The sequence below is a fragment of the Chionomys nivalis genome, chromosome 8 (genome assembly GCF_950005125.1).
Source record: "Chionomys nivalis chromosome 8, mChiNiv1.1, whole genome shotgun sequence".
In the NCBI taxonomy this organism is placed as follows: domain Eukaryota; kingdom Metazoa; phylum Chordata; class Mammalia; order Rodentia; family Cricetidae; genus Chionomys; species Chionomys nivalis.
In genome coordinates, this window is record NC_080093.1 from 8,074,898 (window position 1) to 8,095,603 (window position 20,706).

The following is a 20,706-nucleotide window of genomic DNA, read 5'->3' on the forward strand; positions in this document are numbered from 1 at the left end:
TTGTTGTGTGGGTATGTATGCTACCTTTGCTCTGGAGATTATTACTGCTCGTATGTTTGCTGAGTCGAGCTCAGTGTGGACTGATAAGACCAGGTTTCAGTCTTATTCTATAATAAATAGCTGCGTAGCCTTGCTCACACGAGTCCCTTGGCTTGATTTAAGAATCTTCATCTATGGAAGGAAACGGTTGGTGAATGAATCCTTAGGACTTCTACTTCTAAAATTCTGCATCCTTGGCTTGAGTTCAGCTCTATTTTGTTTGTATTTAACATGCCCAGACTAGTTGCCTAGAATTGCAGACTTACGCTGCACTGTGGAAACATAACTGGTTGTAAATTGTCCCTGGAGGCCTTTTTTCTCCAATAGATTTCCTAGAAGAAGAGGCTAAATAAGGGTCACCCTAAAATTAGATGCCACTCTGATTTCCCAATGGTGAATGCCACGAGGAATTTCATCTGAACCCCGGAAGGCTGGAATCCATATTGACAAAGCTTGACAAGAGCCCCAATGATGCGGAGGAGACTGGACCCTGGGCCATCAGTGCTGGGAATGCAAAGTGGAGCCATTGCTTTAAAAAAAAAGCTTGTCAGTTCTTCAAAATATTAAGCACGGCACCACAGCACAACCCAGCAAGTTTATCCCTCGTGAGATGTATGGTTTTAGGATGTGTTATGCCCAAATGTTTATAGCAGCATTATTCATGGTGCCCCCAAAGTAGAAAATCCCTAAGGTTTGTTTGAATGAGTAGATAAATGTAAACAGAGTCTGCATTTTCGTTTCTCCGGCCGCCCAGACCCCAGTAATCACGCAAAACTATATTAATTACAACATTGTTTTTCTAAAGGATCAGGCAAATTCCCAGCTAGCTCTTTCATCTTAAATTAACCCATCTCTATTATTTTACATTTTACCACAAGGCTCGTGGTTTACTACCTCACATCTTGCTTATTGGGTGGCTACATGGCATCTGCCTAACTGTGTCTTCTTTCTCCCTGCACTCAGTTCAGTTTTCCCGCCTAGCTATATTCTGCCATAGGCCAAAGTAGCTTCATTATTAACCAATGGTAGTAGAACATATTCACAGCCTGCAGAGGGAAATCCCCCATCAGATAAAATGTAGCGTGGGGTGGTGGTGTACATCTGTAATCCCAGCATGTGGGAGGCTGAGGCAGGATTGTGAATTTGAGATTAGTCTGAGGTGTATGGTGATTCTGAGGCTAGCTTCAGCTGCACAGCAAGATTCTGTCTCCAAAAACACAATCAAATGAGGACGGCTGAGGTGACTCGGTGGGTAAAAACACTTCCTGCACACACTTGAAGACCAATTTCCATAGCCAGCACCCACCACAGGAGGAGAAAATTGACTCCAAAAGTTGTCCTCTGCCTTTCATGCACATGCCCTGCCATGTGCACACCAGTGCATGCACAGAACACACACAACTGACGTGGGATTCTCCTCTGTATGCTGTGAATACCATTGGTTAATAAAGAAACTGTTTGGGGCCTATAGCAGAGCTACAGGGGAACAGAGCTAGGTGGGGAAAACTAAGCTGAATTCTGGGAGGAAGGAGGCAGAGTCAGGGAGAAGCCATGGAGCCCCGCTGGAGCCAGACACTGGAACCTTAGCCGGCAAGAGTGATGGAACAGGACATTCAACATCCTCCTCTGGCTTCCATGTATATGTATGGGTATCCTGCCATGTATCATGTGGCGATACACAGATTCATAGAAATGGGTTAAATTAATGTGTAAGAGTTAGCCAATAAGAAGCTAGAGCTAATGGGCCAAGCAGTGATTTAATTAATATAGTTTGTGTGATTATTTCAGAGTTAAGCAGCCAGGAATCAACAAACGGTCCCCTCTTTATTGTATACAATAAAATGAAACCTCACAAAAAAGCGGCATTCTTATTTAATGGAGTATTCTACAATAAAAAAAGTTCTGGCCCATGCTACACCGTTCATTGATCCTGAGAACACTGTGCCAAGTGAAAGAAGCTGGCCAGAGCGGCATATGATGTGATTCTGTTCATGATGTGGTCAAGATAGCAACAAAGAAAGAGAACACAGTATGGGAGGGCACTCAAGGCTGGGACGGGTGAAGGCAATGAGTTATACTACTGATATGACGTTTCTTTTCATGTTGATAAAATGTCCAAAGTGGGCTGTGGTGATGAGTGTGCAGCTCTGCACACCCACAAACCCCCACTGAAGTGCAATCTTTTACATTATAAGGCATCTGAACTATATCCTATATTTAAGAGAAGCAAGAGAGAAATAAAAAGATAAAGGCTAGTGAGAAACAGGAATAGGAATGTTACTCATAAGGAACCTGGGCAGAGGTTCAGGGATGAGAGTGTTTGATGTTCAAATTCCCAGCACCTAAATAAGGAACTGGGCATGACTGTAACCCAATGCTGTGAGCAGCAGAGACAGGAGATCGTGTGTGTGGGTTTGTAGCTGTCAGTTTAGCTCTAGGTTCAGGGAGTCTCTGTCTCTAGGGGATAAGGGGGAGAGTGATGGAATAGGACGCTCCCATGTATGCGTATCGGTGTACCCTGCCATGTGTTCACCCCCACATGCTCACATGCCACACACACTCACGACTATTTCACTAACATATATTTAGGGGTACCTAGCTTATTTCAATAGGGACTTTTGTCAGGCAAACTGTGACCAGGGCAAGTGATGGTTAATAATGAGAAATAGTGGTTTTCATCCTTGGATGTGGGCCTAAGCACTAAACTGTTTTTTTTTCCTGAGTATTTTAATGTAGTTCTGAAGCCCAGGCAACCCGTTGGTCTGTTTTCTCGGCTCCATTTGTTTGTTTGGCTGGTTTGAGTTAGAAATGAGAATGCATATGGCCGGGGACACTCATGACATCAGTACTAGCAGAACTGCCAAAATCCTGCCAAGTTCCAGTGTCTTGCCCTAGGACTTGAAAAACCAAAATTGCAAAATAGCAGGAGTGGAGGACTTGCTAGCTGGTGTGAAGTGGGGAGGAAGTTTGTTCGGGTGCCAAAGGTGACAACATTCTGGCAAGAAGCTGTTTACTTCAATTGCAAGGACGATTTCAGTGGGGTTGAAACCCAGGCCACGCTTTGTTAGGTTCTCTGGGAAGAGGGGTCACAAATCAGATGTTGGACAGGTAAAGAATGGCAGATGGAGGGCTGCTGGCCTCATCCTTGGGGGGAAGGGCTGCTCCCTGGGAGCTGCCTGGTACTGAACAGAAGGAAGGGCAAAGTCTCCAAAGCAGTGTGAGTTTTTAGAGGAAACCCAACATAACAATGCTTACATACAGAAGGCTTTTTTAAAAAGCACTGCCATTTAATCAGAATTTCAAGATTTGTTATTAATTTTATTTTATGTATGTGTGCTCTGTGTGCGTGCAGGTGTCTGTGAGGCCTGAAGGGGGCATTAGATTCCCTGGAACTATGTCGTAGGTAGCTGTGCATGAGCCATCTCAGGTGGGTGCTAGGAGCTAAATCTAGGTTTTCTGCAAGAATAGCAAGTGCTCTTAACCACTGAGTCATCTTTGGCTCCTCTAATCTGAATTTGAAGTGCAATGACCTACAGCAATTTATGGGAGCTAATTAATTGCAAATCACATACTTAATAAGAGATTTGCATCTGAATATATAAAGAGTGCTTGTAATTCAACAATACTGACGATGACAATACAATAAAGAACCTGAATTTAAAATTGGAAAAGGGTCTGAACAGACACATCACCCTGCAGAGACACGCAAATGTCATTAGTGTCAGGAAAAGAGAAACACAGTGAGATGTGACTTCACACTCATTAGGATGACCAGAAAAGAAAGACAATGAGTGTGGTGAGGACAGGGACAGGAGCCCTCTTGGTGATGCTGGCAACATGAAATGACCTAGTCTTCCTTGGAAACAGAGTAGCAGTTCTGCAAAGAGCTAAATGAAATGGCGTGTGATTAACACTTTACCTCCTAGCTATCTACTCAAAACAATCAAAGTATATGTGTAAATAAGAAGCCGTAAATGAATTTCAGTACCAGCCTTGCTCATTGTAGTAGTTCCTTTTCTATTGCTGTGTTAAAACACCACGACCAAGGCAACTGAGAGAAGAAAGAGTTTATTTGGGGTAAGGGTATCAGATGGATTGGAGTCCATCGTGGTAGGGAAGTGGTGGCAGGCATGGTGGCTGGAGCAGGAAGCTGAGAGCTCACATCTTAAACTGCAAGCAGGAAGCAGAGGAGAGGGGAAGCACTGGAAATGGTGTGAGGCTTTGAGATCCTAAAGCTTGCCCCCCCCCCCCAAGTGACATTTCCTCTGGCAAGGCCACACCTCCCTAACCTATCTAAACAGCTTCACCAACTGGGTGCTGAAGCATTTAAACATCTGAGCTTATGGGGAAGCATGTTCATCCAAACCACTACATTTGTGTACCCTGAAGTGGGAATACCACAGACGTCCATTCAGTGAAAGATAATCCCTATTAAATGGGATATTATTTAGTGCATTTGGGAATAAGAAGGAATCAAGTACTGGTCCATGCTGCAGCGTGGATAAACTTTAAAATGCCATTTTAGGGTGTTCCTAGGCACCTGAAAGTCCAGCTCCATGGGATCTGATGCCCTCTTCTGGCTTTCAAGGGCACTTGCACTCATATATACATACCCCGCCACAGACTCACAATACAAGCAATAAAAATAAAAACCTAGCTGTGCCTGGTGGCGCACACCTTTAATCCCACCACCCAGGAGGCAGAGGCAGGCGGAGCTCTGAGTTTGAGGCCAGCCTGGTTTACAGAGTGAGTTCCAAGATAGTCAGAGCTACACAGAGAAATCCTGTCATGAAAAAACAAACAACAAACAAAATCCCAAAACAAAACAAAACAAAATAAAAAAAACCAAACAACAACAACAACAAAACCCAGACAAAACAAAGCAAAACCTCAAAATCTTAAAAATAACATATTAAATGAAAAGGGCCAGTCAAAAACTCTATCAAATATTATTTATCTACAGCTCCTAGATAAGACAAATTTACCCAGACAGATTAGCAGTTCCTTAGGGTGTGAAAGATGTGAGAAGAGAGTAGAGAGTGAGTACAAAGGGTATGGATTTCTTTCTGAGATGAAGAAAATTGCCTAAAATTGATTGTGGTGATGGCTGTGAATATCCCATACCCACCAGGCTGCACACTGTAAACAGGCTAACTGCATGGTATGTGAATATTTCCCCAATAAAACGGTTACAAAAGATTCCAGTGATGGCCACACATAGCCTTTTTTCCAACTCCAGATTCTCTGCACAGAAGGTCTAGAAGGGTTCCAGGAACAGACTGCTTAGGGAATCGGGGAAGAGAAGGGCTATGCCTGCTTCAAAGCTCTCCTTCCGTTTAGTGGCAGAACCAGGGCTGGAGATCATCTCCTGACCTCTGCTCTTGCCGTACTAACTGTGCACAGCCATGTGTTTAAGGGTAACCAGGAAGGGACTGTGAGAATTCAGCATCACGAACAGATGGACATGCTCCATTCCCTCTCTGTTTGGCAAAGGCTTTCCTCCCTCCACTCGAAGGCCGCTTGAGGAGAGGCTAAAATATTGTAAAGAAGGATACCCCTTAAAGGGAAGAGACGGGCAACATACCTCCCCCAGCCTTATTCCCCCAGCAGCATAGGAGGGTCTGTGTGCTCCAGAAAACACTTACCCTGTATGTTTGGGATTCAATCACACTTAGCTCATCAAAATGCTGTTTTTGCAACAGCCATTTGATGTCCAAGAAACCCTGTGGGCCTCATAAGGTTTAAGAGATTTTTTTTTTATTTGAACCAGAGAACTGAACTTTGCCAAGAGCAAATGGAACTCAGATATCAAAAGGTCTGAGTTCAGTTTTCACTGAAGACCAAGGGTGAGCGAAATTGCGCACTGAGCCAAGTGTGCTCCCCCACCCTTAATTTACAGTGCATTGTGTTGGCAGACTCTACCATTCTGAAAGTTGGCTTTCTTCTCCCATTCCTCTCTAGGGTGTAACCATAAGCCTATCTTTTAGTTAAGTTTACAACAAAAGAGAGCATGTTATATCAATTTGCGAGGGCCTTGCTCATCCGGGCTCCTATGACTATCAATTTCACTAGAGCACATAGAAACATTTGAAAAGTTGAAAAGCTTCTCAGATGCTGTATTTTCATTTCATCTACTGCAAGGATTTCATTTTCAGAGTCCCTTCATGTGGGAGTTTATTGAAGGAATTTTGCCGTGCCCCCATCAGCGCACAGTCAGGATACTGACCTCTTAGCACCTGGACACTGGAGAATCACTAATGGAATGCTTAAGTTTGGAAGATGCAAATCTCTCCCACTTTGCCTTCCAAAGAGAAAGGTAGATGAGGATGAGTTCTTCTATTTTCTTCTTTCCTTCTTCTTCTTCTTCTTCTTCTTCTTCTTCTTCTTCTTCTTCTTCTTCTTCTTCTTCTTCTTCTTCTTCTTCTTCCTTCTTCTTCCTCCTCCTCCTCCTCCTCCTCCTCCTCCTCCTCCTCCTCCTCCTCCTCCTCCTCCTCCTCCTTCTTCTTCTTCTTCTTCTTCTTCTTCTTCTTCTTCTTCTTCTATCACTGGAGATTGAACTCAGGGTCACCAATGAGATAAATTCCCAACCTTTTACTTTCCAAAAGAAAAAAAGAAAAGAAAAGAAAGTCTATGTACGTGTGAGCATGTGCATTTGCCACTGGGTGTGCACAGAGGTCAAAGAACAGCTAAGAAGGGGTCATTTTTTTCCTTCCATCAGGTTGGGCCTTGGGATCAAACACAAGCGTCTGACTTTAAAGTAGATTTTTTCACTCTATGAACTCTCTCTCTAGCCAGATATAAGGGGAAGAAAGAGGAAACAAAAGAGACAAATAACAACAAAACAAACAAAAAAGAAAGAAAACAGGGAAAACAGAAACTGCTTCAGTGCTGTCCCCACAAGCTCCAAGACGCTATCATTCTGTATTGATTCTGAAAAAGCATTAACACTATAGCAGCTTGAATCTAAATCTACAGCTATGTATTATAAAAATGGGACACCATGTTTTGTAATCTTTTTTAATTTGTTAGTTCACCATTATTAATAAAGTTGAAACCACTCATGCATAAAGTCCAACTGTACAAGTGATTATTTAAATGATTCAGTAAGAAGTCTTAATTAAAGCCGGGCGGTGGTGGTGCACGCCTTTAAATCCAGCACTCGGGAGGCAGAGGCAGGTGGATATCTGTGAGTTTGAGACCAGCCTGGTCTACAAGAGCTAGTTCCAGGACAGGCTCCAAAACCACAGAGAAACCCTGTCTCGAAAAGCCAAAAAAAAAAAAAAAAAAAAAAACCAAAAACAAAAAAAACCCAAAGAAGTCTTAATTAAAAGTGACAGAAAACCCATGTCAAAATGACTTAAGATCAAAAGGAAATTTTTTGGCTGACATCTGAAAGGTGAAATAGGAGATGTGGTCCAAGGCCCAGCAAGAAGCAGGGATCAGGTGCTGTTATGAGGTCTGTTTCTCTCCTCTGTCCTTGCTTCCTTCTGCTGCCTTTGTACCTCTGGAAGGTGGCGTGCAGAGCCAGCAGCTCAGGAGTACAGCCTCTGCTGTTGCCTGGCAGAGGAGAGCATGTTCCCATTCCAGTCTTATCATGCAAACCTTACTAGATTGCCCTGGGCCCTTAGCAATCTCTGCGCCTATTATTGTGGGTTCTGGGTCTGGGTTACACATGCTCCCTGGGATTCAGTGTCTCACCTGGACCACACAGACTGAAAACAAGAGGGAGGCGGGGGTGACAGATGGGCCCCATGAATGGCATGGTTACTGAGCGAATGCTTAGCTGCCAAAACAGCATACAAAACACACACTTGGATTTTTAGAACTTGCGTTATGTTAGTTTTCTAAAACTTTTACAGCAGACTACCATAAACGGGTGGCTCAAAACCCAGAAACTTATTGTCTCAAAGTTTTGGAATCTGGACGCGTAAGATCAAGGTATCATCAGGTGGTGGTGCACATCTTTAATCCTGCACTTGGAACGCAGGGGCAGGTGGATACCTGTGAGTTCAAGGCCAGCCAAAGGGAGTCTACAGAGGGAGTTCCAGGACAGCCAAGGCTACCTTGAGAAACTGTCTTGAAAAACAAAAACAAACACAAACAAACAAGCCAAAAAGATCAAGGTATCTATGGGGTCACTTAATTTTTTCTTAGGGAAGAATCTGGTCGCACGCTTCTCTTGGTTCTGCGTGGCTCCTGGCAATCTCCGAGCTTGGCTTTCAGTGCATGACTCTGACTCCCCGTCCTCGTTCACATGGCATTCTTCCCGCAGGAACCATGTGTCCAGATTCCTTTTTTAATCAGTCATATCAGAGTAGGAACCTGTCGGTTCTGAAAGGATTCATTTTAATTAATTACAGGCCCAAAGAAGATCAGAATAACTGGAAATAATCTATGATTTCTTTTGGGGTGGGGGTGGGCACAATTCAGTTGACAATGTTTCCACATCCTTATTGTTTCTGCTTGCATTTAAGGCCCATCTGATCTGTACTCAAATGCTACAACCAGTGGCTTCCCTATTTCCACTGAGTACACTAGCAGTTTCGATGAGGTCACTTCAAGGTCCCCCCTTTACCTAGAAACTGTTGGTTTTGTGTGTGGGAGCTAAGAACATCCTACTGCCAGAAAGTACACTGTGATTTTCATCATGTATGAGCTCAAGGGCTTTAGGCAATGAACTTGACCGCTGAAAACCTTCGTCTTTGAAAACAGTAAAAGGAACACAGAGAGTCCTCCTGGTTCAGAGGGTTGCGTGGGCCAGACAGATAACGATCAGTTCATGGTCGCGTGTCTACCTACAAAGACATAAGGTCTACAGACCCAAGCCACGCTTAACCCTTCCTGCTCTCATCCTCTGGCAATTATTCTCAGAGTCTTCTTCCTGGGATTTCCCCAGAGAACTTCAAGACCACGAAGGTGGCTTTGCTGTCTTACAAACAAGAATTCAAGTCTAGTTCAGGGAATAGTGCTTCTTTCTCTTGCCTAGAAAGCCAATGGCATAAATTCTGAGCCAGCTCCTTTCTCCTTGGCAGTAAGACTATGAAACTGCTCACCGCCTTGGGGTTTCACTTACAACCCCTACCGGTACCTCTGGTTTTCTTTCTAGCTATTCTTTTCGGTGTGGGCAGAAGCCAGTCACTTTGTTTACAATCTTTTCTGGCTTGTCCAGGCTCTCACTCAGCCTGGACCGGAACCTTTAGTACTGGAGGAGAGCAGAACCTGTTCGACACAGGTGTATTAGGACTTGGGGTTATTCATCAGCTTTGAAAAAAATGTGGCAAATTTCATTTAGCACCAAGTGTTGTTATAAGCACTAGGGATGTAACAACCAAGAAGAGAGCCACTGTCCCTGCTCCTGAGAAGTGTGCAATCCTGGGACATTCATTTCTGCAGAAAACATGAGAATTTACTCAATGCCAGCTATTGCTCATTTTTAAAGAACAGAAACAGCTCCTGCGTTGATGGCTATGGCATGTGTGTAGGGTGGGGAGAAGGGGCAGAATATACTTTTAAAAGATAAAGTCATGCCGGGCGGTGGTGGCGCACGCCTTTAATCCCAGCACTCGGGAGGCAGAGACAGGCGGATCTCTGTGAGTTCGAGACCAGCCTGGTCTACAAGAGCTAGTTCCAGGACAGACTCCAAAACCACAGAGAAACCCTGTCTCAAAAAACCAAAAAAAAAAAAAAAAAAGATAAAGTCATGTGAGCCGGGCGGTGGTGGCACACACCTTTAATCCCAGCCCTTGAGAGGCAGAGGCAGGCGGATCTCTGTGAGTTTGAGGCCAGCCTGGTCTACACGAGCTAGTTCCAGGATAGGCTCCAAAGCTACAGAGCAACCCTGTGTCGAAAAACAAACAAAAAAAAAAAAACAAAAAAAAAGTCATGGCAACAATGGTGAAATGGGAAAAATAGCAGGTGTTGGGAGACTGGATGTGTCAGAGGACTTTACAGCTTTCCATAGGTTTCATTGAGGAGGTGACGCTTGGAGGAAGAGATCCTGATTGTGCTCAGCCCTTCCAGGGATGGCGAAGGCCAGCAGTGAGACAGGTGTGAGCTGTGATTTCATCCTGAATGGAATGGGGGAATGTCTTAGTTTCTTGCTGCTGCGAGAAAAATATTCTGCAAAGGAATTTGAGGGATAGAGGGTTTATTTGGCTTTCAGTTACAGGTTCATCATGTTCATCATGTCAGGGACGTCACAGTGGACAGAAGCCGTGATATCCATAGTCAAGAGCAGAGAGCTGTTTTCACCGATTTATATTGTCTGGGATCCCTCGCCTAGAGAGTGGTTCTGCCCACAATTAAGATGGGCCTTCACTTATTAATTAACACCTCAAAACAATTCTCATAGACAGGCTTAGAGGTGTTTCTCCCAGGAAATTCTAGAGCATGACAAGTTGACTACAGCAAACACTGCAGGGAACCTCGGGATGGGATCGTTCTGGCTGCAGTGTGGTGTCACACAGGTGCGCTGGAAGTGACATCATCAGATAGGGGACAGGAAGAGATAATGAAAAGTGGGTGGGCTTGGGATCTAATTTCGAAGCCAGGACCAAGCGGATTTTCGGCAAATGGGACGTAGGCTGGGTAGAAGGCAGACATCACTTCAAGACTTTAGCCCTTTGAGGGCATGGAATAGCTACTGATTGAGATGAAAAAGCTCTTTGGAGAACGCGTTTGTGTTTGGGGTTAGGGGCTAGGTTTGAACGCCTTAACCTTGAAGGGCTCAGTAGTTATCCAAGTGAAGTGAACAGCAGTTGTCTAAAAAAATCATTTGGATGACATTTCTAAGGTCTCAGCAAGTTATATCCTGATCCAGTGTCTTCAGGACCCCACTCGTCTTAGCTGACCTGAGGGTTGGAACACACCCGGGAAGCACTGCAGCCTCATTAGCGGGAAAACTCTTCTCCTTCCTCTTAGGGGAAGGACTGCGACGCGCAGGAGAATGGCGCCCTCTTTCCAACTGGTTGCCCTCTCTAAGCAACAGCCTGCCTGCAGGGGTTCTGACTTCTGAAATGTGGCCACGCCTCTTCCCGCAAATGGGTGGAGCCTACAGCTGGGCGGGGTCCTGCGTGAGCACGCCACAGAGGGGGGCGTGGCTTTTCCGGTGCGCGCGCCTGGCCGCCGGTGATCAGCTGGTCTGCGCTCCCCTGACGTGGGCTGGGGCACGTCACCGCCGAATGGCAGCCTCCAGAAAGGCACCGCGAGTAAGGTGAGGGGACTGTGCCGGCTGGCCGGGCGCGCGAGCTGCACACCCGGGAGGGTAGGGAAGAGAGGGCGAGGAGCGGCGGGCCCGCGGCCGTCGGGGGATGGCCGAGACTGGCGGGAGCCTTCCGAACTGGAGCCGGGGATCGATCCGTGCAGCCCGGCTGTACTCAGCTCGCTTCCGGCGGGGCCGCGGGCACCTCTGGGGGCCGGAGTCCGTCCCGGGACCAGTGTGCAGGAGGAACTGCCTCGCCCGACCCAGGCGGACCGCGATCTTCACCAACCCCGACGGGGGAAAGGCCCTGCTGTTGCAGGAAGTTGGTCCTTCTTGAATCTACGCCGGGTACCCTGAGGTGGTTCTGTCCCTGTTCATATCTTTCCTCCCCAGCAGCAATCTAAAGTTACAATCCTGACCATTCTGATGTCTGCATTTTTACCTCTCGATTCAATCCCTTCACAGAGACAGGCAGCCGTGGAGTCCCTCCCCACACAAATGATCTCTGGGGCTGTATCAGGAAATAGATTAGCATAACCTTCCGGAAAAGCCCACCAGGAACCCGCTCTGGGTTCTCCTTGGATATAGGAAGTGCGAAGATATTCCTCAGCCTCCTCATGTTGAACATGTTGCAGTTTATACTTCCCCCAGACCAGGCACACTTAGCTATTAAAAGTGGGAAATGCTAAGTACACAAAGGTCAGAATGAAAACTGTGGCGATCCACATAGGGTTACCCATCCTCTAAGACCAGCTGAGGCTAGACTGAACTCATGAGACCCCACAGCCTGACATATTCGTGGAATTCTGACCATATTATGCTTGTTTTTTGTGAGTGGACATCTCAATCCTACCTTGAGCTGGACCTGGTCTTGTGGCAGCATGCTAAATGTGACCAGAAATTCACATGTGCCCTGTGGGTAACTGTCCATAGGGATAGGCCTTCTGGAAGTTTTCTGCTGGAAATAAGGTCAGGCAGGTGGATAATGATGTGATTCCAGAGGCTGAGAGGAGCCACTGAGGACCAGACCACAGTCTTTGCTTGATCCATAGAGTAACAGTGTTGGGGGTGGGTGGCACTTGAACCTCAGTTGGCAGACTGAGAGAAGGAGGCCTTTTGTTCCAGGGTGCTTCCCTGAAGTGGTAGCATTCCAGTGCCATCCAGTGTACAAATGAAGACTCCTTTCAGTTTAGAAGGTAAAACTGAACTCATAGAAGGAGGTAAATAGAGCTGGGCTGGTGTTAGTGAAGCTAAAGTCAGAAGAACCGACACTGGCGTCACACTTAGCCAGAGGAGCCGACAGTGGCGTCACACTTAGCCAGAGGAGCCGACACTGGCGTCACACTTGTCCTCCCCTTTTCACTTCCAGCTCCAGTTTGCCCCGCTCTTGCCTGGGCAGACTTTTTCCTTGTTGCAGGCGATGAGGCTTATAGGCTGACCGTCACACAGAGATGTCTAGGCTGACCGTCACGTAGAAGCAATCTTATTTCGGCATGGTTGGGGCGGGACTCTTAGGCCTTATTCTCCCCGGATTCACTTGATTTTCACTGTTATCTGAACGAGCCATCATGACCAGAGAACTGTACTGACCAAGCCTGCATCCAGGATATGGCACATTAGTGAAGTATTCCAAACGTTGGACCGCAATGGAGAAGGCGGTCCTCAAATCAGGAGGGCAGGCTGTGTGTGGCGGTGGACAGCGTTGTTCCATTTGTTTCATTTCACTGGGTAAACTGAGCACTTGGTTATTTGGCCTCAGCGCCAGCTTTAGAACTGTGTGATTCTTCCCACACACTAGGAATGGAGTTTGGATGCATCTTTAGAACTCTGTTGTGATTTCTTTTTAGCAAGAGAGGGAGAAAGGGAGGCAAATGTATGGTTTTAAGTGGTCCTGGCCATAACCACCATCTACGAAGGTGCGGCAGGGAGAGCTCTGCACACTGTTTCCCATGTAGGTCCTTTTTGGCTCATGATCTGTAGAAGGTGTGGGCTTCACGAGTTCTTAGCCAGATAGAACACCGAGGAGGGAGGCGTTGAGAGCCTAAACTCTTGATTCTGTACCACTTTGACCGAATAGTTGGACGGCTTTAGTAATCACTGAGTTGTGTACTGCCACTGATGTTTGGGACATTTTTACCCCCAAATAAATTTTTTTAGGCTTACTTTTTTTTTTATTTTGTGTATGTGTGTGCATGCATGAGTTTTCTGTCCACCGCATGTGTGCAGGAGCCTTTGGAGGCCAGGAGAAGGCGCCAGATCCCCTGTAACTGAAAGGACAGACAGTTGTGAGCTGCCATGTGGGTGCTGAGATTCCGTTCCAGGTCCTCTGCAAAGAGCAGCCAGTGGCTCCCAGTCTAATCATGTCCTCAGGACTCAGTCCTCATTCCCCCCAACTTCCCATTCCCTTCAGCCCTTGGCAACTAAAAGCTCACTTTGTCTTTGTAGGTTGCCCACTCTTGCATTCATGTAAATAGATAGAGTCATACGCTTATTTTTTTAGGTACCTGTGACAGCTTTTCCCTTAGCATAATTTTGTCCTCATTTTTTTTTCAACAGCACTGGGGGTTGAATCCAGTGTCTTACGTATACTGCATGCAGGACAAGTGCTCTACCCCTGAGCTATACATATAGTTTTGTGAACAAGTTTTTATGACGCTGTGTTTTCAGATTGCTTGAGTATATCCCTATCAGTGGAATTGCATGGGTTGGATAACCATATTTAATTTTAATTCTTTTCTTTACTTTTTTTCTGAGACAGGATTTTTTTTTTTTTGTTTTTGTTTTTGTTTTCTGTGTAGCTCTGGCTGTTTTGGAACTCACTCTGTAGTACAGGCTGGCCTTGAACTCACAGAGACTCAGCCACCTCTGCCTCCTGAGTGCTGGGATCAAAGGCTTGTGTCACCATCGTCCAGTTCATATTTAATTTTAAAAGGAGCTAGAAAATTGTTTCCAAAGCCACAGCACCAGTTTACATGTCCACTCGCAATGTCTGGTGGGTCCAACTTTCTATATCCACACCCATACTTGTTCTTGTTGGTGTTTTTTAGTGGTTTGTCCTTTAATACCATCCTAGTACTCAGGACATGCAGACAGGTGGATCCTGTGAGTTTGATATCAGCCTGGTCTATGCAGTGAGTTCCAGGCCAATCAGCTACCTAGGGAAACCCTGCCTCAGACAAAGTATATTTTTTTTTTTTTTTTTTTTTTTTTTTTTTAAGATTGCCATTTTTTTTTTTTTTTTACTTATTTATTTTTATTCTTTTTTAATTAAAATTTCCACCTGCTCCCCATTTCCCATTTCCCTCCCCTCCTCCCAAATATTGCCCTCCCCCCACTTCCCTCCCCCTATCCCCACTCCTCTTCTCCTCCCCCCACTCCATTCCCCCTCCCTCTCGATACTGAAGAGCAGTCCAAATTCCCTGCCCTGCGGGAAGACCAAGGTCCTTCTATCTACGTCCAGAAAGGTGAGCGTCCAAACAGGCTAAGCTCCCACAAAGCCAGTTCATGTATTAGGATCGAAACCTAGTGCCATTGTCCTTGGCTTCTCATCAGTCTTCATTGACCGCCATGCTCAGAGAGTCCGGAATCAACCCATGCTTATTCAGTCCCAGACCAGCTGGCCTTGGTGGGCTCCCAATAAATCAGTTCCACTGTCACAGTGGGTGGGTGCATCCCTCGTGGTCCTGATTTTTTGGTCATGTTCTCCCTCCTTCTGCTCCTCATTTGGTCCTTAAGAGCTCAGACCATTGCTCCAAATTGAGACTCTACCTCGATCCATCGCCAGATGAAGGTTCTAAGGTGATATGCAAGATATTCATCAGTATAGGATAGGGACATTTCAGGTTCCCTCTCCTTAGTTGCCCAAGGTACCAGCTGGGGACATATTCCTGGACACCTGCGAACCCCTCAAGAGTCAAGTCTCTTGCCAACCCTAAGATGGCTCCCTTAGATAGGATATATACTTCGCTGCTCCCGTATCCATCCTTCCTATATCCCAACCATCCCAATCCTCCGAGCTCCTCCCATCCTCCCCTTCTCATATTTCTCATCCCATTTCCCCTTTGCCCCATGCCACCTCACCCGCAAGTTCCCAGTTTTTGCCCTGGAATCTTGTCTACTTCCCCCTCTTCATGCGGATGACTATATGATTTTCTTTGGGTTCACTTTCTTATTTAGCTTCTATAGGATCACACATTATATGCTTAATGTCTTTTATTTTATGGCTAGAAACCGATTATGAGTGAGTACATCCCATGTTCCTCTTTTTGAGTCTGGGATACCTCACTCAGGATAGTGTTTTCTATTTCCATCCATTTGCATGCAAAATTCGAGAAGTCATTGTTTTTTACTGCTGAGTAGTACTCTAATATGTATATATTCCACACTTTCTTCATCCATTCCTCCATTGAAGGGCATCTAGGTTGTTTCCAGGTTTTGGCTATTACAAACAATGCTGCTATGAACATAGTTGAACAGATACTTTTGTCATTTGATGTGGCATCTCTTGGGTATATTCCCAATAGTGGTATTACTGGATCTTGGGGTAGGTTGATCCCAAATTTCCTGAGAAATCGCCACACTGATTTCCAAAGTGGTTGCACAAGTTTGCATTCCCACCAGCAATGAATGAGTGTGCCTCTTTCTCCACAACCTCTCCAGCAAAGGCTATCATTGGTGTTCTTGATTTTAGCCATTCTGACAGGTGTAAGATGGTATCTCAAAGTTGTTTTAATTTGCATTTCCCTTATCGCTAAGGAGGTTGAGCATGACCTTAGGTGTCTTTTGGCCATTTGAATTTCTTCTGTTGAGAATTCTCTGTTCAGATCAGTGCCCCATTTTTTTATTGGGTTCATTAGCATTTTAAAGTTTAGTTTCTTGAGTTCTTTATATATTTTGGTGATCAGACCTTTGTCTGTTGCAGGGTTGGTGAAGATCTTCTCCCAGTCAGTGGGTTGCCTTTTTGTCTTAGTGACAGTGTCCTTTGCTTTACAGAAGCTACTCAGTTTCAGGAGGTCCCATTTATTCAATGTTGCCCTTAATGTCTGTGCTGCTGGGGATAAACGTAGGAAGTGATCTCCTGTACCCATATGTTGTAGAGTACTTCCAACTTTTTCTTCTATCAGGTTCAGTGTGTTCAGACTAATATTGAGGTCTTTAATCCATTTGGACTTGAGTTTTGTGCATGGTGATAGATATGGATCTATTTTCATTCTTCTACAGGTTGACAACCAGTTCTGCCAGCACCATTTGTTGAAGATGCTCTCTTTTTTCCATTGAATACTTTTAGCTCCTTTATCAAAAATTAGGTGTTCATAAGTTTGTGGGTTAAAATCAGGGTCTTCTACTCGGTTCCATTGGTCGACTTCTCTGTTTTTATGCCAATACCAAACTGTTTTCAATACTGAGGCTCTGTAATAGAGTTTGAGGTCAGGGATGGTAATGCCTCCAGACGATCCTTTATTATATAAGATTGTTTTGGCTATCCTGGGTTTTTTGTTTCTCCATATAAAGTTGATTATTGTCCTCTCAAGATCTGTGAAGAATTTTGATGGGATTTTAATGGGGATTGCATTGAATCTATAAATTGCCCTCGGTAGAATTGCCATTTTTACTATGTTGATCCTCCCTATCCAAGAGCAAGGGAGATCCTTCCATTTTCTGGTATCCTCCTCAATTTCTTTCTTCATTGACTTAAAGTTCTTGTCAAATAGATCCTTTACTTCCTTGGTTAGGGTTACCCCAAGATATTTTATGCTATTTGTGGCTATCGTGAAGGGTGATGCTTCTCTGATTTCCATCTCTGCTTCCTTATCCTTTGTGTATAGGAGGGCAACTGATTTTTTGGAATTGATCTTGTATCCTGCAACGCTACTAAAGGTGTTTATCAGCTGAAGGAGTTCTTTGCTGGAGTTTTTGGGGTCGCTTATGTACACTATCATATCGTCTGCACATAATGAAAGTTTAACTTCTTCCTTTCCGATTTGAATCCCTTTGATCCCCTTATGTTGTCTTATTGCTATTGCTAGAATTTCAAGCACTATATTAAAGAGGTATGGAGAGAGTGGACAACCTTGTCGTGTTCCTGATTTTAGTGGAATAGCTTTGAGTTTCTCTCCATTTAATTTGATGTTAGCTGACGGCTTGCTATAAATAGCTTTTATTATAGTTAGGAACGACCCTTGTATTCCTAATCTCTCTAAGACCTTTATCATAAAGGGATGTTGAATTTTGTCAAATGCTTTTTCAGCATCTAATGAAATGATCATATGGTTTTTTTCTTTCAGTTTATTTATATGATGGATTACATTGATAGATTTTCGTATGTTGAACCAGCCCTGCATCTCTGGGATGAAGCCTACTTGATCATAATGGATAATTTTTCTGATGTGTTCTTGGATTCGGTTTGCCAGTATTTTATTGAATATTTTTGCGTCGATGTTCATGAGTGAGATTGGCCTGTAGTTCTCTTTCTTGGTTGTGTCTTTGTGTGGTTTTGGTATCAGAGTAACTTCAGCTTCATAAAAGGAATTTGGCAATGACTTCTCTGTTTCAATATTGTGAAATACATTAAGGAGTATAGGTATTAGGTCTTCTTGGAAGTTCTGGTAGAATTCTGCATTGAAGCCATCTGGACCTGGGCTTTTTTTGGTGGGGAGGTTTTTTATAACAACTTCTAATTCTTCGCGACTAACAGGTCTATTTAGATTGTTCACCTGGTCCTGGTTTAACTTTGGTATATGGTACTTATCTAAAAAAGTGTCCATTTCTATGACATTTTCCAATTTTGTGGCATACAGATTTTTGTAGTAAGATCTAATGATTCTCTGAATTTCCTCTGAGTCTGTGGTTATGTCTCCCTTTTCGTTTCTGATTTTGTTAATTTGCGTATTCTCTCTCCGCCGTTTGATTAGTTTGGATAGGGGTTTATCAATCTTATTGATTTTCTCCATGAACCAGCTTTTTGTTTCATTGATTCTTTGGATTGTTTTCTGTGTTTCTATTTTGTTGATTTCAGCCCTCAATTTGATTATTTCCAGTCTTCTACTTCTCCTAGGTGAGTCTGCTTCTTTTTTTTCTAAAGCTTTCAGGTGGGCTATTAAGTCTCCAATGTGTGCTTTCTCCGTTTTCTTTAAGTGGGCACTTAATGCTATGAATTTTCCTCTTAGCACTGCTTTCATAGTGTCCCATAGGTTTGAGTATGTTGAGTCTTCGTTTTCATTGAATTCAAGAAAGACTTTAATTTCTTTCTTTATTTCTTCCTTGATCCAGGTGAGGTTCAGTAGTTGACTGTCCAGTTTCCATGAGTTCATAGGCTTTCTGGGGATAGCATTGTTGTTGAATTCTAACTTTAATCCATGGTGATCTGATAAGACACAGGTGGTTACCGATATTTTTTTGTAACTGTGTAAGTTTGCTTTGTTACCGAGTATGTGGTCTATTTTCGAGAAGGTTCCATGAGCTGCAGAGAAGAAGGTATATTCTTTCCTATTTGGGTGGAATGTTCTATAGATGTCTGTTAAGTCCATTTGATTCATTACCTCCCTTAATCCTCTTATTTCTCTGTTAGGTTTCTGTTTGATTGACCTGTCCATTGGTGAGAGAGGAGTGTTGAAATCTCCTACTATTAGTGTGTGTGGTTTGATGACTGCCTTGAGTTTTAGTAACGTTTCTTTTACATAAGTGGGTGCTTTTATATTAGGGGCATATATATTCAGGATTGAGATTTCATCCTGGTGAATTGTTCCTGTTATGAGTAAAAAATGTCCATCTCCATCTCTTTTGATTGATTTTAGTTTGAAGTCAACTTTCTTAGAAATTAGTATGGCCACACCTGCTTGTTTCTTAGGTCCGTTTGCTTGATAAACCTTTTCCCAGCCCTTTACTCTGAGTAGATGTCTGTCTTTGTGGTTGAGGTGTGTTTCTTGTAAGCAGCAGAATGTTGGATCCTGTTTTCGTATCCAATCTCTTAGCCTGTGCCTCTTTATAGGTGAGTTGAGTCCATTGATATTAAGTGATATTAATGACCAGTGGTTGTTAACTCCGGTCATTTTTCCTTTCTTTCTTTCTTTCCTTTGGTAGTAGAGTTTGTGTGTTTCCCTTCTTCAAGTTGTGCTGGTGAAGGGTCTTTAGATGTCTGAGTTATTGTGGGCATTGTTGGACTCCTTGGCTTGTGATTTTCCTTCAATTACTTTCTGAAGGGCTGGATTTGTGGCTACGTATTGTTTAAATTTGTTTTTATCCTGGAAAACTTTGTTTTCTCCATTTATAGTGAACGAAAGCTTGGCTGGGTATAGTAGTCTGGGCTTGCATCCATGGTCTCGTAGTTTCTGCAGTATATCTATCCAGGACCTTCTGGCTTTCATGGTTTCCATAGAGAAATCAGGTGTAAGTCTGATAGGTTTACCTTTATAGGTAACTTGACCTTTTTCCTTTGCAGCTCTTAATATTCTTTCTTTATTCTGTATGTTTTGTGTTTTGATTATTATATGACGAGGAGATGTTTTTTTTTGATCCAGTCGATTTGGTGTTCTGTATGCTTCTTGGACCTTCAAAGGAATATCTTTCTTAAGGTTGGGAAAGTTTTCTTCTATAATTTTATTAAATATATTTTCTGGACCATTGAGCTGTACTTCTTCTCCTTCTTCTATCCCTATTATTCTTAGGTTTGGTCTTTTTATTGTGTCCCAGATTTCCTGAATGTTTTGTGATGAGAATTTGTTGATTATGCTGTTTTCTTTGATGAGAGTGTTTATTTTCTCTATGGTATCTTCAGTGTCTGAGATTCTTTCTTCTATCTCTTGTAATCTGTTGGTGGTACTTGTCTCTGTAGTTCCTGTTCGTTTATTCAAATTTTCCATCTCCATCCTTCCCTCGGTTTGTGTTTTCTTTATTACTTCCACTTCGTTCTTCAAGTCTTGAACCGTTTCCCTTACCTGTTTGATTACTTTTTCTTGTTTCTCTTGGTTTTCTTGGGTATCTTTGAGATATTTATTCATTTCCTCTACCTTTTTGTTTGTAATCTCTAATTGGTTGTGGCAGTTTTTCACCTCCTGTTTAAGGTCCTCTATTATTTTCATAAAATTCACTTTTGAGTCGAATTCTTCTAGTTCTTCTGTATTAGGGTTTAGACTTCTCATTTCGGGACTCCTGGATCCTGGTGATGTCACGTTGCCTTTCAAGTTGTTGGGGGAATTCTTGCATTGGCGCCTGCCCATCTTTTCCTTCAAATGGAGCCAGGAGAGGCCTGATGTCTTGGACCAGTCTTTGCTGTGACTAACTCTCTAGGTGTATCTCCTCAGTGTAGGGGCAGGAACCGTTCCCTTCCAGGTGAACTCCTCAACACCAAAACATGGATGCGTGGTATTCCAATGACCCGCGTAAAGAAGGCCGAATGCAAGGGGTCGGGCGGGGTCCAGTAGAACACAGGCGACACTGCAGTACAAGCTGGAGGTGCCTGCGCTCCCTTT

The 20,706-nt window shown here is 43.9% G+C and overlaps 1 protein-coding gene across 4 annotated transcripts in view; it reads left to right on the forward strand.

The window, feature by feature from the left end:
* Nucleotides 1–11,144: 11,144 nt before the first annotated feature.
* Nucleotides 11,145–20,706, forward strand: part of Xpnpep1 (X-prolyl aminopeptidase 1) — a 55,963-nt gene continuing 46,401 nt past the window's right edge. The window contains exon 1 of one of the 4 annotated variants that reach the window (XM_057778900.1): nt 11,145–11,251. In XM_057778900.1, coding sequence (XP_057634883.1) covers nt 11,220–11,251 — 32 coding nt within the window. In that variant the 5' untranslated portion in view covers nt 11,145–11,219. Of the gene's footprint in view, nt 11,252–11,313; nt 11,598–20,706 lie in introns of those variants that run through there. The other 3 variants (XM_057778902.1, XM_057778903.1, XM_057778901.1) reach the window with 3 other exon arrangements.